General features: G+C 55.4%; 1 protein-coding gene across 1 annotated transcript in view; it reads right to left on the minus strand.

The window, feature by feature from the left end:
- Positions 1-14,672, minus strand: part of HIP1R (huntingtin interacting protein 1 related) — a 27,132-nt gene that overhangs the window by 11,363 nt on the left and 1,097 nt on the right. Inside the window, exons 2-3 of the mRNA XM_007448686.1 lie at positions 592-655; positions 7-149 (exon numbers count right to left, since the gene is read on the minus strand). Of these exons, the coding sequence (XP_007448748.1) occupies positions 7-149; positions 592-655 (207 nt within the window). The remainder of the gene's footprint in view (positions 1-6; positions 150-591; positions 656-14,672) is intronic.

The raw sequence follows: 14,672 nt of genomic DNA on the forward strand, positions 1-14,672 counted from the left end.
ACTCACGTTGGGGTGCCCGTCTCGAAGGACCTTGTGGAGGACGTGGCAGAACTTCCAGCTGAGGATGGAGCTGCTGGGAAGCGGCAGCCCGATGGCATAGGACCAGAAGGTGAAGGCCCCCTTCTCGTGGTGAGTGCCCAGGATGATGCCTACCAGGGTCAAGGCCAAATGCAGGCAGCAGGGACTCAAGCGTTGGGGAGGTCCGGTGCTCAGCAGGTGCAGCTGAACAGGTGACTGAGCGCAGAGAGGCAGGTGGAAGGCTGCCCTGCCCCCTCCCCACACCCCTCCCTCCGCTTCGGCCACAGCTCACCAAGAGCTACGGCTCTCAGGCAAGCAAGAGAAAGGGCAAGCTCATGCCCCACGAATTTAGCTGGGCCCAATGGCCTAAGACAATAGGTGGCCTTCCTGAGATGGGACTCAGAGTCTGGAAGGAGCTGAGCGATGCTGGCCCAAGGCCACAGGGGGACGCCCCTCATCAGGCCATCTGGTGCGCCCACTGCTCCCCTAATTCACTTCCCCCACGTCCTCTTCACCCTCCCCGCCTCCCCTGGGGCCCAGAGGGACGCAGGCCGCTGGCAGCAGGGAGGATACGCCGGGCATGCTTCTCCTTCACGGGGGCCTCCTGGGTGTTGATGGCTTTGCTGATGCTGATGGCCTGGGAGGGAACAGAGGAGGCAGAGGTCAGAAACCCACCCGGCAGGCTTCCTGGGAGAGACCACCCAAAGGGGGAAGTGGGGAGACACACAGTCGGGACTGATCCTTCCAGCCGGTTAAAGGCGAGAGTAGAGATAAGGGAAAAATAGAAATTCTCTAACCTAAGCAAACCAGACCACTCAAGGCCCTTCTTCACGTGACATGTGCAGCTCAAACTGCAGCTAATACCCGATGCCACAACCACACAGAGCTTCCAGAGGCCTGGGAGGTAAAGACGAAAGCCGGCTTGTGCTGCAGGAGAGCAACTCTGATCTGAAAGCTGCGTGTGATTCCTTTTCCTCAGAAGGCGTAGCCCCTGGGCCCCAGGGGAGCCGCCAGTCCCCGCAGGACATCCTCCATCGGGTCTCTCCTCTGGGAGAGGCTGCTGTGGCCTGAGCCCTCTTGCACTCCACCAAAACATGCACGTCACCCCTACTTTACCACGGGGCACGGCCTGGAGACATGAGGCCTCACAGCCATGTTGTGGAAAACCAGGATAAACCAGGTCCCATCGCCTGTCCACATGCATCCTGGACGAATCCTGACTCAGCTCCCACCCCCACCGACACAAACAGTGACCGCAGCCCCACCAGGGGTGGCAGGAAGGGGGACCCGCTTAGCACACATGCTGCTATCACTCAGGCCCTGAGCAAGCGGCAAACTCATCCTCGATGCAGGTCCCCTCCCACCTCCAGCTGCTGGAGTCTTGTCTCGTCCCCCTTAGTTCAACACCACCTCTTCCGAGAAGTCTTCCTGGATGTGACTGCTCCCTCACACAGGCTCGGGGCACTTACTGTCACCCCCATCCCAGTCACCCAGGAACCACCACCGGCCCTGGGTTTACTTATGGATATGTTTTAATTCTGTACCTGGCGGCAGGTCTTGTAAGCCTCTGTCCACCCACCCAGCCCCGAGCTGGGGGCATCTGTGCTTGTGGACCGAATGAGAAGAGCTGCCGGTGCCATTGGTGAGAGGGACAGGATGAGGTCCCTGACCAGTGCAGACTCCTCTCCAGGTCAGCTGATTCTCCCACGTCTCCCACAGGTCCTCCACCAGGGCCCACACTGCCCCAGGCCGTCCAGGGAGCTCGCTGAGCAGGGCAAGCTGTGCACTCACCCTGCAGCCCGGCCCTGCGTGGACTTGTCCACAGCAGGCCCAGCAGTGGCAGAAGCGGGACAGGGCGGAGAGGAAGCCCCGAGGGGCAGCAAGAGCTTTCTTTCTTTTTAACCCAGAGGGCTCTGTGCTCTCCACCTCTGGCCTGGGAACAATATTAACTGCCCCTGCTGGGCAAGGAGGCGACTTCTCTCATCTACAGTCTACCGTGACCCTACTGTGGTCCTGCTTTGCAAAGCAGTGAGATTTCCTCTGTAAGAAAAGCAACCCCCTGAGAGCCATGGCCGTGCTTTCTGCTCAGACTCACAGACCTAGGAGCTGCTGGGGGCTGGGCTAGCCCCTCACACCCACCCCAGCAAGGCTGGCTGACCTCCTTTCACACACAGCGCCCACTGTGGCCATTCCCCGGGGCTCGGGGAGAGCGGGTCTGCAGCACGCAGCACACTGGGCCCCTGGGACACGGACAACTCTCCCAGCATCAAGGCTGTACCGGGGTCCTGAGAGGAACGCAGACAGGCTCTGGCACCTCTTACACTCCAAGCCTCAGCGAGCCAGACACGAGGGCTCCCTCACCATCTGTTCCGTGTTTGCCAATCCTCTGCCAACTCGGCCTCCCGGAGGCCCCAGCACCTGCCTTCCCTCCACAGGCATCACCGTGAGAGAGGCCGGACCCCAAGTGTACCGTTCCCGGCCCCGCGAACATCACGCCCCGCCAGGCAGAACTCTGCCCACAGCAGCAGCAATGAGGACAACAATCGACAATCAGCAATTCCCGGGCGCTTGCTCCCCTGCGCCAGGCACAGGCAACACGCTCCCAGCAGCAACCCTAGCAAGTGGGCGTGGCCCCACTTTCCTGATGAGGAAACTGAGGCTCAGGGAGTTGGGGTATCAAGTCCGTACAGCTAATAAGGGCAAAGGCAGGTCCGGCTGTGTCCTGAATGATTCTGTTATCCAGCTCCCAGTCACCTCCCTCCAGTACAGGTACAGAGCTGGGAAGAGACACCAGCCCATAAGCTGCGAGTGCCTGTCTCGGGGTGGGGCGGGGGTGTAACCCCATCCCCCAGCTGCCCTGACACTTGAGCTGGCTCTGACGACTGCCACCTGTTCAGAAGATCCCAGGCAAGAACAGAGCACAGCCAAAGTCACACAGGCAGAGCAAGCTACCCAGGCGGCCGGGGATGCAAAGATGCCACCTGCAGTCCCAGCAAGTGCTCTGTCCTCCGCAGATGCCCACGAGGGGCGTGCTGACCCCCCTCCCCACCAGGGCCTGCAGCTGGAGAGCAGAAGCAGAGACGCCCTGAAGGGATGGGCTGGTGGGGCTGGCGGCCCAGGGTAAGCATTCCCACCGCGCAGCCTTCCCCAGAGGCCGCTGGGCACAGGCTTTTACTTCACCGTCAGTCCAAATGTATACGGAGCGCCCTCATGGCTGGGCCCTGGACCCCCAGAAAGAGTGCCTGCCCCTCCCCTCTGGGGAATCTGCTCACCTGTCCCCTCCCTGCCGCCACTCTATTTAAATCTGCCGATTTATGCTTCTCCGTGTGGTCAGCACCCAACAGTGTCTTCCTTATTTGTCTATTGTCCTCCCCCCACTCCCAGCCCATGTCTACGCCACGGCGGGGGAGTGGTTCCGCCTCTCTGGGGCTGCTGTGGCTCCAGCCTCTAAACAGTGCCTGGCACATGGAAGGTCTTCAGAGGCAGTGAGGGAGGCTCCCGGGCCCCAGAGAGAAATGGTGACTCAGGCACACGGGAGTCTGTCTGGCCCCCTCCGCCCAAGCGGTGCCGCCCGCTCCCCGCGCCCGCTGTAGGAACAGGGTCCCTCCCGGCGGGAACACGGCCCTGCTGTGTGCAGGCGGCAGATGTGTGGACCGGGAGGCCTCACAAGGAGGCACAGTGCTCACACAGAGGCGGTTCTGTGGACACTGCACAAGCCTGCTTTTCCTGCCAGGCGCGGCAGCCAAGCCCCGTCCCAGGAGGGGACGGCAGGCCCCAGGGATGCCCGTCCCTCCCCTGCCCGTCCTGAGTGGGCCGCAGAGGGGGGGAGAGCACTGAGGCTCCTCCCCTCCGCCCCGGGATCTGGTGTGGTCAGCACCCAACAGTGTCTTCCTTATTTGTCTATTGTCCTCCCCCCACTCCCAGCCCATGTCTACGCCACGGCGGGGGAGTGGTTCCGCCTCTCTGGGGCTGCTGTGGCTCCAGCCTCTAAACAGTGCCTGGCACATGGAAGGTCTTCAGAGGCAGTGAGGGAGGCTCCCGGGCCCCAGAGAGAAATGGTGACTCAGGCACACGGGAGTCTGTCTGGCCCCCTCCGCCCAAGCGGTGCCGCCCGCTCCCCGCGCCCGCTGTAGGAACAGGGTCCCTCCCGGCGGGAACACGGCCCTGCTGTGTGCAGGCGGCAGATGTGTGGACCGGGAGGCCTCACAAGGAGGCACAGTGCTCACACAGAGGCGGTTCTGTGTGGACACTGCAAGCCTGCTTTTCCTGCCAGGCGCGGCAGCCAAGCCCCGTCCCAGGAGGGGACGGCAGGCCCCAGGGATGCCCGTCCCTCCCCTGCCCGTCCTGAGTGGGCCGCAGAGGTGGGGAGAGCACTGAGGCTCCTCTCCTCAGCCCTGGAATCTGTGCTGGGCGATTCTGACGTGGCTTAGCTCCTGGGTTTACAGTCCAGGTGCAGCTCTGACTGCAACATCTGGTTCCGTCTACACAAGCATGGCATCCTCACACCAGCCCAACGAGCAACTGTAGGAAGACTGAAGGAGGAGGGGCAGTCAGAGGGGCACCGGGGACCATTGTGTGGGTTCTCTCTAGCTTGCCAGCCTGCAAAAGGCTTCCTTCCGCCCTGGTACAGGGGCAGTTCTGACAACAGCAAGTATAATTCCTCACGACAGGCGGGATCAATTGCCATGGAGAGAGCCTTCTGGGAGACAGAAACTTCGAGTGGAATGCATTGATTAGGGGCCTGGGTGCCGAGATGGAAGAGCCAGAGCCGGAGAGAGAGGGTCCGGCGGGGGGCAGGGGGGGCAGGTGGCGACCGTCTTGGGGATCTCTTTATCTGACTTCCCACTCAACCTCTGAATGGCCATGGATAGGGGGCAGGGAGCAGCAAAGCAGGACGAGCAGTAACGGTGGGTCTGACACCCCCAGATATGCCCAGGGGGTCTCTGGGGGAGGGAGCTGGAGGGTTTGCAAAGACAGCGGAGGGCGGGCAGAGGCACGCTTCTCAGACCCGTGAGGGTGGGTGACTAAACAGTTTCACGGCCATTCAGACCACTGCTGCTCCTTCTGTGCTGGAAAAATCCGAGCCCAGGCCCAGGGAACCACCTCACAGCGAGGGGCCTGACCCTCCGGAGGGCGGTGGGGGACAAGGCCGAGGTGTGGAAAGGCTCTAGCAGGCTCTGGAGACACAGCCAGAATTGCTGGCACCAGGAAGCTTGCAGGGGGTATATCTCACGCCAGAGGCCAGCAAACTGGCCTCAGTAAATGAATAATAAAATGATTTTTATCGAGTTCAGCCATGTGCCAGGCACCGTGCCGAGCACCTCACCATTATCATCTCATTTAATCTCCTAAGTAACCCTTGAAGCATGTGGATGAGGAAATCAAAACTCAAGGTCACAATGACGAACACAGGCACTATTCTAGGCACTGTCCCCACACAGACAACCCTCCCCCGTTAAGCCGGGTCGAGTAGTTCCCAAGGTGGCTGCGCCGGAGGGAAAGCCAGGTTGCTGGCTCTGTAGACTGTCCCCTCAGCCACCACCGGGTCCCCGCCGCCTCTCACGGGGGGAGGGGCTGGGCTGAGGGAGCCGTGCGCCAGCGTGCACGTACTTCTGGTCCCCCTTTGTCCCACTGCAGGGACCCAGCTCCCGAGGGCCTGGTGTCACTCAGGGAGGACCTGGCCCAACTCCAAGTCAAAACGCAGGTTCTGGATCCAGGATTCGTTCAAACCGCAGGTAAGAACCGCAACTGTGTGGCACCGAACAGCTCATGGGGCTCCCCTACGGCTCCCCCATTCCCGCAGGCAAGGCCTTCGGACCCTGGGGCCCCCCCTGGGCCTTCAGCTCGGCTCCCTCCTGGGGCGGCTTCTGTCCTGCAGCCAGGGCGGGGACGTCTGGGAAGGCCTCTTACAAGGGCCCCACTGGGTCCATGGGAGCCAGAGCCTCAGGACACACCTGCCCCTGCTTCCAGGAACAATCTCGTTCTTGTTCGTCACATAAAAACCCCATCTGGTGCCAGCAGAGGCCCTGGGAGTCAAGCCTGAGGAGGCAATCCCCGGCCCAGGCCAGACAGAGCCACCAATGGCACTTGTCCCTGGACAGGTGACTCCCAGGGAAACACGAGAAAGCATCTCGCTGCTGGTTCAGGAGAGAGGCGACCCGGCTGAGGCAGCGGGGCTGGGGCAGGAGCCCCAGCAGGTGATATTCCCAAGAACCTCGGTGCCTGCTGTGGACTCGAGACAGAAGCCTTGGGGTATGGACACCGTCAGCGAAGCCGCGCAACCAAGCTGGGACGCTCTGGTCAGCAACTGCACACAGCAAGCCCTTCCCTGCCCCGTCGCCTGTGGGGCTGCATGCCAGACAAAGGGGCCCCAGGAAGAGCCACTGGGAGAGGACGGTCACTGAGGATAGAGCAGGAGTGAGAGTGGCGCATGAAGCCACAGCCTGGTGCGCACCAACACTGGCCACACCATTCTAGAAACTCACAGCCCCTGCAGGGGGTCAGAACCAAGTGACCGCCGAGGCTGCAGCCCTGGACATTCTCTGCAAGATCCGACGTCCTCCAGGCCGTGGGGAGCTCTGCACAGCAGAGGAACGTGGACTCGGGGAGACCCCTTCCCCAGGAGCCCATGTGAACGGGGCCAAATACAGGTCTGCTCACCCAGTTCCACCATTGCCAGCCATGGCACCCCAGCGCACAGACCCCGGTCCCATCCACTCCGACCCACAGGGGCGCCTTCACTTTAGAAGCTTCCCCTTTCCCGTCTGGGAAGCAGGAGCAAAAAACCCTTGAAATCTTCGAGAACGCAAACATACACAAAGTGTGTCTGGAACATCTAGCTTTGTTCTAGCCACACCGTCTTCCTTCTGTTCCTCAAACAGGACAAGCCCGGTCCCACCCCCAAGCCTGGCTGTGCTTCTGGGGTCACCCTACTTTGAGTTAAAACACCCTTCCTGGGGGTGTCTCCCCCAACCATCCTATCTAAAGCAGCCCTCCCTCCACACAGATAGCTTCCTCCTGGTTACTTTCACCCAGGACATTTATTCCCTGAAACTATCTTTTTTTTTTTTTGGCGTTACGCTGGCCTCTCACTGCTGTGGCCTCTCCCGTTGCGGAGCACAGGCTCCGGACGCACAGGCTCAGCGGCCATGGCTCATGGGCCCAACCGCTCCACGGCATGTGGGATCTTCCCGGACCTGGGCACGAACCCGCGTCCCCTGCACTGGCAGGCGGACTCTCAACCACTGCACCACCAGGGAAGCCCCCCTGAAACTATCTTGTTTACCACGTATTCTGTTTCTACCTCTGACCCCTGAACAGACGTAACGCACAGGCAGCGGCCATGGCTCATGGGCCCAACCGCTCCACGGCATGTGGGATCTTCCCGGACCTGGGCACGAACCCGCGTCCCCTGCACTGGCAGGCGGACTCTCAACCACTGCACCACCAGGGAAGCCCCCCTGAAACTATCTTGTTTACCACGTATTCTGTTTCTACCTCTGACCCCTGAACAGACGTACTTGGTACAACAAATCCTGTTGGTCTTGCTACCTGCTATACCTCCAGTCCCGAAACCCATGCCTGGAGGTCAATAAATCTTTACTGGATGAATGAAAGAGTGAATACTTGAACGAAAGCTCTTTCAAATATAAGTACTGGTTAAATTCAAGGCAGTGTGTGTGTCTCTTTCTCTAGCTAATAATTTATCCACTAGAGTTAAATAGTAAAGGCAACTATAAAACATTTTCTATTTTTAAAATCAACCCTGAAATGAATCAGACTCAATCCTCCTTGTACTGTTATCATGACGCGCTTCACGGTGGCACTTGGCAGAGACAAAAAAACATCCTTCAAAGAGCTGGGTCACAGGGACTGGCAGAGAGGTGGGTTATCCTGCTTTAGTGTTTCCAAAGAGTTGTTTGAAGGACAGAAAGATCTCATTCAAATGCTTTGCCACCTCAAAGGCCATTGATGAAACCAAACACAGGATTTCTGTAGCCGAGGAGGCGGCTGAATGCGGTCTCAGGCAAAGCGGTGGGGAGCTCTGGGCCAGAGGTCTGCAGCTCAGTCATTTCAGCAGAGGGAAGTCAGTGAAGCAACACCATCCTGCGATTCAACCGTCTCTTCCCTTTATTCAGGTCCCCCCCGTGCCCGCTCTGTCCGGGCCTCTCAATCATTCGACCATTTATGAAACTGCAGGGAGGGCCGCGCTGCGGCTGCTGCTCCTCTGCCGGAGGCCCGGGCAGGATCCTCCCATCCACCAGCATGAGGCTCACTGGGGGACACTGCCACCTCTCCCCCGGGCTCTGCAGGTGACACATGAGGAGGAAGAGATAGGAGAGGAGGACGTGGCCCGAGTCCCGCCTCCAGGATGGACAGGGAGCCAGCCTGGGCAGCTCCTTGCCTGGGCCCTGGTGACACCACTCCACAGACCTGTCTGTCCCACAAGCCAGGGGGCTGAGCCACTCCCTGGAGGGAGAACCTAATACATTTGAAGGTTGTGTTTATTTCAGCAAGAGAAAAAAACAACTCCACCTCTACTAAACTTTTCCCCAAGAACTCAGTCTTTCCCTGCAGTGGGAGCCATGGCTTTTTAGGCCTCACTGAATGGCAGCATCAAAAAAGGGAGACCCACGGGCCCCCGTGGCACCCATTTAATTCAGCACACGCACACCGAGCGGGTCCCCCGAGCCGGGCAGTGCTGGGTGCTAGCACACAAGGAGCCAACATTGTCCGTGCCTGAGGACCTTGGGGCTCAGAGGGTAGTGTTTAGGGGCTCGGAGAGGGAGGCAATGCAATCCCTTCTCCGTGACCCTGGATCTAAACACACGCCCGACCTCACGGCCGTCCACTCCTGCCGGTTCAGCTGCAGGGTTTGGGGAGACAGGAATAGTGGGAATAATATCGTGAGAACTAGGGAAGCCTAGTAAGGTTCGGGCAGGAGGAAAGTGGTTGACGGCTTCGCAAACAAGGTGATATTTGAGTCCACCCTGGAGTCAGGTGGAGCTGGGGGGAGCGGGGTGGGGGGAAGGGTATCACTGATAGCGCGGCGGCTGGCAAAGGCTCTTCAGGCCCCAGCTCAGGTTAGCCGGCTGCGTTTCCCTGTCCCCCCGCCAAGCAGGCCTAGACTCGACTCCAGAGTTTCCACTTCGCACTGCTGGACTCAGTGCCCAGGCAGGTTTTATTCACAAATGGGACGCTGGCCTGGGGGCAAGGTCAGGAGGGCCAGCTTCCCCTGACCTCCCTGGGGCACCTCCCCGGGGCTCCTCCCTGGGGCTCCCCACCAGAGTATCTTCCAGAGGACGGTGTCACCTGGGAGCAGGCCCTGCCGTCCTGGAGAAGGGCGCACCGCAGGATCGCTCTTCCAGGAACGGACTGCTCCCCACCTTCCCAAGTCCGCCCAACCCCTGTGGCAGATCTACTGTGCTCCCCAACAGCCCCAGCTCCCCATTCACAGAGGCTCAACTAGGGGCTCAGGGACGGAACCAGGGGGCATCATCTCCATTTCTCCAGTCCAGCCCGCCTTCCCATACACAGCGTAACAGCCAACAGCCGTTCAGTGCAGCATTCACTCCACCCCAGGAGCTGTGTCATCCTGCAAATCCTCCATGACTTGGGCACTATGATTATATCCATATTGCAGACGAGAAGACTGAGGCACAGAGTCTCGCTCTTAACAGCTCTGCCACAGCACACCTGTTCATCTCCCACATCCTTTGTCAAGATGAAAACCCTTGGAGGGGATGAGAATGATCTTCATCTTTCCGTAGCACATCCCAGAGCACCAGAAACAAGCCCACACATACACAGTAAGTGGTCCCTGATGAACGTGTCGTGGGACAAATGTACAAAGATGGGAAGGGGGAGGGGAAGGACGAGCAGCCACAGCCCCACCCCAGCCTGAACCCCCGGATACCCGGGGAGCCCAGGGGGCGTGCGGCAGGAAACCCCAGGAACCAGGAAGTCAGCAGCTGCCCTGAGCATCACCAAGCTGGCTGATGCGGCAGAAGCAGGAGGAGGGTGTCCAAGGGGCGTGCAACAGCAGCGCAGCTGGAAGGAGGGGCACGGCTCACCGCCCGCCGCAGCTGGCCCACCTCCGGGGGCCGGGGAGGAAGGCAAGTGCTGCTGGGGCAGCTCACTCGAGGCTCTGCAGGCAGCATCCTGGGGGTCGTGAGCCTGGTTCTTTCTCTCTTCCTTTTCAGAAAAGCTCGCTCACCTCTGTTCTTTAGCCATTCGACCAGCCTGCAGTGGGCGCCAGGCCCCTCGCCCCTGCCCTCAGGGAGCTGACTGACGTGGGTGGAGCTGGGGGGGGAGGGTTTCTGGCTTTCACCATGTGGTTTAGATTTCCTCCCAAGCTCAGGTGTGGGGGAACTTTTTTAAAATAAACATTTAAATGAAGCCCAGAAAGGGGTTGGTAGCTAACAGTGTGGTAATGCCACATGAAGACAGAAAGGGAGCGTGTGTAACTATTCACAATAGCCAAGACATGGAAACAGCCTAAATGTCCATCGACAGATAGATAGATAAAAATGTGGTATGTATATATATACATATATATATATATATATCTCCACACACACACACAATGGAATATTGTTCAGCCATTAAAAAGAATGAAATAATGCCATTTGCAGCAAAATGGATGAACCTAGAGATTATGATACTAAGTGAAGCGAGTCAGAAAAAGATAAGTACCATATGATATCACTTATATGTGGAATCTAAAATACGACACAAATGAACCCAAATACGAAACAAAAACAGACTTACAGACTAGAGAACAGACTTGTGGTTGCCAAGGGGGAGGGGGTGGGGGAGGGAAGGACGGAGTTTGGGGTCAGCAGATGTAAACCATTACATATGGGATGGATAAACAACAAGGTCCTACTGTAGAGCACAGGGAACTATAGTCAATATCCTGTGATGAACCACAACAGAAAAGAATATACATATATAACGGAGTCACTGTGCTGTACAACAGAAATTAAACACAACATTGTAAATCAAATATACTTCAATAAAATTTTTTTTTAAAAGGGGAGTGTGCATAAGTCTGCCTGCCTGGCAGAGGGGGTGTTGGCATATGTGGGAAGGGAAGTCAGGGCAGAGAAAACAGTGTGCAAAGGATGGGAATCCAAAAGACTATTGCCAATTTGGGAACAGCCTTCAAACCAGAAACTCAAGTTCCCAAACACCTGTCTGTGTCCTGTGGCTTGCCTTCAGTAATGAGATTCTAAAGAATTCCCGGCTGGGGAACTTTAAGAAAATAGACCTATGCGCCCAGGACTCCAATCCAAGCCAAATCACTCCAAATCTCCAGCATTTAGACATAGAAGAGTTTAAAATCGCCCCAGGTGATTCTAACACCCCGACGTCCAATCCGGTAACTGCTGGCCACGTGTGGCTAATGAATGCCTGAAATGTGAGCCCAAATTGAGATGTGCTATAACAAACACAAAACGGAGTTTGAAGACTTGGTAGGAGGAAAATAATGTATAATTCATAATTTTTATAGTGATTACGTGTTGGAATGGCTATATTTTGGATACAATGGGCTAAATATATGATTAAAGTGAATTTCACCTGTTTCTGTTTGCGTCTTAATGTGGTTAGGTAATCTAAAAACGATACACGTGGCTCCTATTCTGCTTCTACTGGACAGCGTTTTTCTAACGTGAGCTGGCCTGAGAAGCCCTGAGTGTCAATAAATGTTAATTTTTACAAGATTGCAGTTCCACAGAGGCTGCAGAGGGGACACATCACTGACCTGGAAAATTGGACCTACGAACAGTTTTCCACCTGCTGCTCCCCCTCCACAGCTCCCACCCCACCAAAAAATCCCTAACACCTGCAGAGCTTTACCCCATATGCCTGTATCTAATGCCCTTCTTCCCTGCCGGGCCTGGTGTACTGAGCAGCGTGGCCCCTCTCTCATCCTAACCTTAGAGGAAGCTTTTGGGCTCTGTTTCCATTTCCTGCAGGGGAAACCGAGGCCCAGATGGCAAAGGCGCACTTAGACAAGGAAGAAGCAAGGTTGGAGTTTAGCATTTCCAGGACTCCAATCTGCTGAGTCCTCCCCCATGCTATACCTCAAAGATGGATCCCCTCCCTCATGGAAGGTATGAAACAGTTCTCAAATAAAGCTTTTTGGGGGTGGGGAAGGGAGAAAGACGGCTAGCTGACCATTTGCAGAGCACTGTACTACGTGTTTTGCATCCTGTAGGTATTCGTGGCCTATTGCTGCTACAACAAACGGCCACTATTGGCTCAGTGGTTTAAAACGACACAAATTTATCATCTTACAGTTCCGGAGGTCAGAAGTCCAAAACGGGGCTTCCGGGACTAAAATCAAGGTGCCAGTAGGGCTGCGTTTCTTTCTAGAGGCTCTGTGGAAGAGTCCATTTCTTTGCCTTTTCCAGCTTCTAGAGGATGCCCACGTTCCTCCAGCTTCAAAGCCAGCGATGTCTGGTGGTGTTGTCCTCACCTCACACCACCCTGACCTCCTCCCCGGCCTCCCTCTTCCACATTTAATTTAAAGGCCCTGTGATTACACTGCGCCCACCTGGATAACCCAGGCTACGCCCCCTATTTTTAAGGTCAGCTGATTAGCATTTTCTTACCCAGGGCTGTAACATATTTACAGGTTCCAGGAATTAGGACGTGGACATCTTTGAGGGGTCCCTCTTTAGCCCACCCCACCATTTCTATACCTTAAAACAGCCCTAGAAAGTAGATGGAATTATCTCTATTTTTATAGACCAGGAAACAGGAGTTAAGCACCATGCCCAGGAACACAGGCTAGCACTCGGGTGTTAGTTACCGCTTTCCATGATACCACACCATCTTTTTAACGAGACAATCAATTTTCAGGTTCAGAACATACAGGTACACTGTATTCCACACTATTCTGCATTCAGAATACTACAACAACAAAAAGCCAATACAATTTTGTCACTTCCATTTTGAAAAGGGGTTTTATCACCAAAGGGACTAAAGTCTTGGGGAAGAATAGACCAGCTTTCTGGACAGTGCCCCTGGGATTACACACACGCACTCGCATACCCACATCATACAGCAAACACAAGTACCTGCCACAAGAAGGACGCATGACTGCCCCCTTCCTTCACACTCCCAACTGGGGCGGGGAAGGAACCTTTTTGCAAAACAGGGTGTGGCCAGTCAAGAAAGCAAATATGGAAGCATTTTTCCTCCTCTTGACCCAGAAACCCAGGAGGAAAAGCGAGGCTAGCTGGATGGTATGGAACTTAAGTTCTAAGGAAACCAAAGTGCCCCTCTGCTACACAGGACGCTGTGGTCAACGTGAAGCCACAGGCAGTGCAGTTCAAAGGGAAGGTGTGTCGGTGGGTTGGATATACTATTTTCTGTCCAGAAGGAGACGTGTAAGCAGCAACCTCAGCTCTCCTCGTCCTTTCCACCAATGAGGTCTGGCTGGCAGCTCACTAGATATTTCTGGGAGCGATCTAATTAAATATTAACCATGCACAAAACCTGATTCCTACATCCCTCAATAAGTCACTCTGAAGACAAGCAAATCTAGACACTGAACCTGAATTCCATGTTTCCAGAAAATAGCCCTGGAATGGGTAAATCCTATGAGATTCACCTATTAGAAAGAATTATTCATGAGAAAAACCCAACCAGCAAAAACAAAACACCCTCTTGTTTACCAAACCAACCACCAGAATAAGTTGTCCTGTATCAGAGATGCTTTCTCTTTGACATTCTGAAAGCTTGTCTTTGATTTATAACAATTTAAGAGTAAGATCAATGAACTTGGCCCTTTAAATTCCATCTCCTCTTTGTAGCAATCTGACCTCTTTATAGCTCCTCAAAACCACAGAAAAAACAAAAAATCAGTGAATGAATAAATCTTCAGGCAACATCTAGATTCTCTCTGCCAATTAAAATTTTCTCCCCTTCCTTCCTCAAGTTCCTGGCACAATTAATTATGTATTAATGATTTTAAATTAAATGCCACATGTGTTTTTATGATGGGCTATCCAGGCTGAAAATACACCAGGGGCCAGATGATGATGATGACCACAAAGGCTAAATTAATAATTTGCAGCTAGGCTGGTTCAGCACTAGTCTTTTATAGAGCCAAGGTTTTATCATTTTCCTTGTTAATCTCAAGCACAAAGGTTAGGTGTTTCCCCTGCATTTTTTCTTACTTCAAAACGAAAGTTATTGTAGGCTGCATGTGCTAACTTGATTTGAAAGACACGGCACAAGTCACTGCTCCTGGCAGGGAGAGGTGGGAAGGACCTTGCTAACGGCACACAAATGTCATCATCCTACTTTAGACAGGAGTGAGTGGGTTCCTTCTGGCTTTTGGTTTTTGTTTTCTGGGGGTTTTTTTGGCTGCGTCGTGCGGGATCTTAGTTCCCGGACCAGGGATCGAACCCGTGCCCCCTGCACTGGGGGCGTGGGGTCTTAACCACTGGACCGCCAGGGAAGTCCATGGTTTATTTCTAAAGTAAAAATTTTCTGCTGTTTCAATCCTGGTTGACTTACTTTGGCAAAAAACCCAGTATGCTCCCCCCCTCCCCCAGGCATAAGAATACCTCAGTGTTTGTCAAATAAAAAGGAACAGAAAACCAGAAACAGCAACGCCCTCATCAGTGTGGTCTCAG

The sequence above is a fragment of the Lipotes vexillifer genome, unplaced genomic scaffold (assembly GCF_000442215.2).
Source record: "Lipotes vexillifer unplaced genomic scaffold, Lipotes_vexillifer_v1.1 scaffold21, whole genome shotgun sequence".
Classification (NCBI taxonomy): domain Eukaryota; kingdom Metazoa; phylum Chordata; class Mammalia; order Artiodactyla; family Lipotidae; genus Lipotes; species Lipotes vexillifer.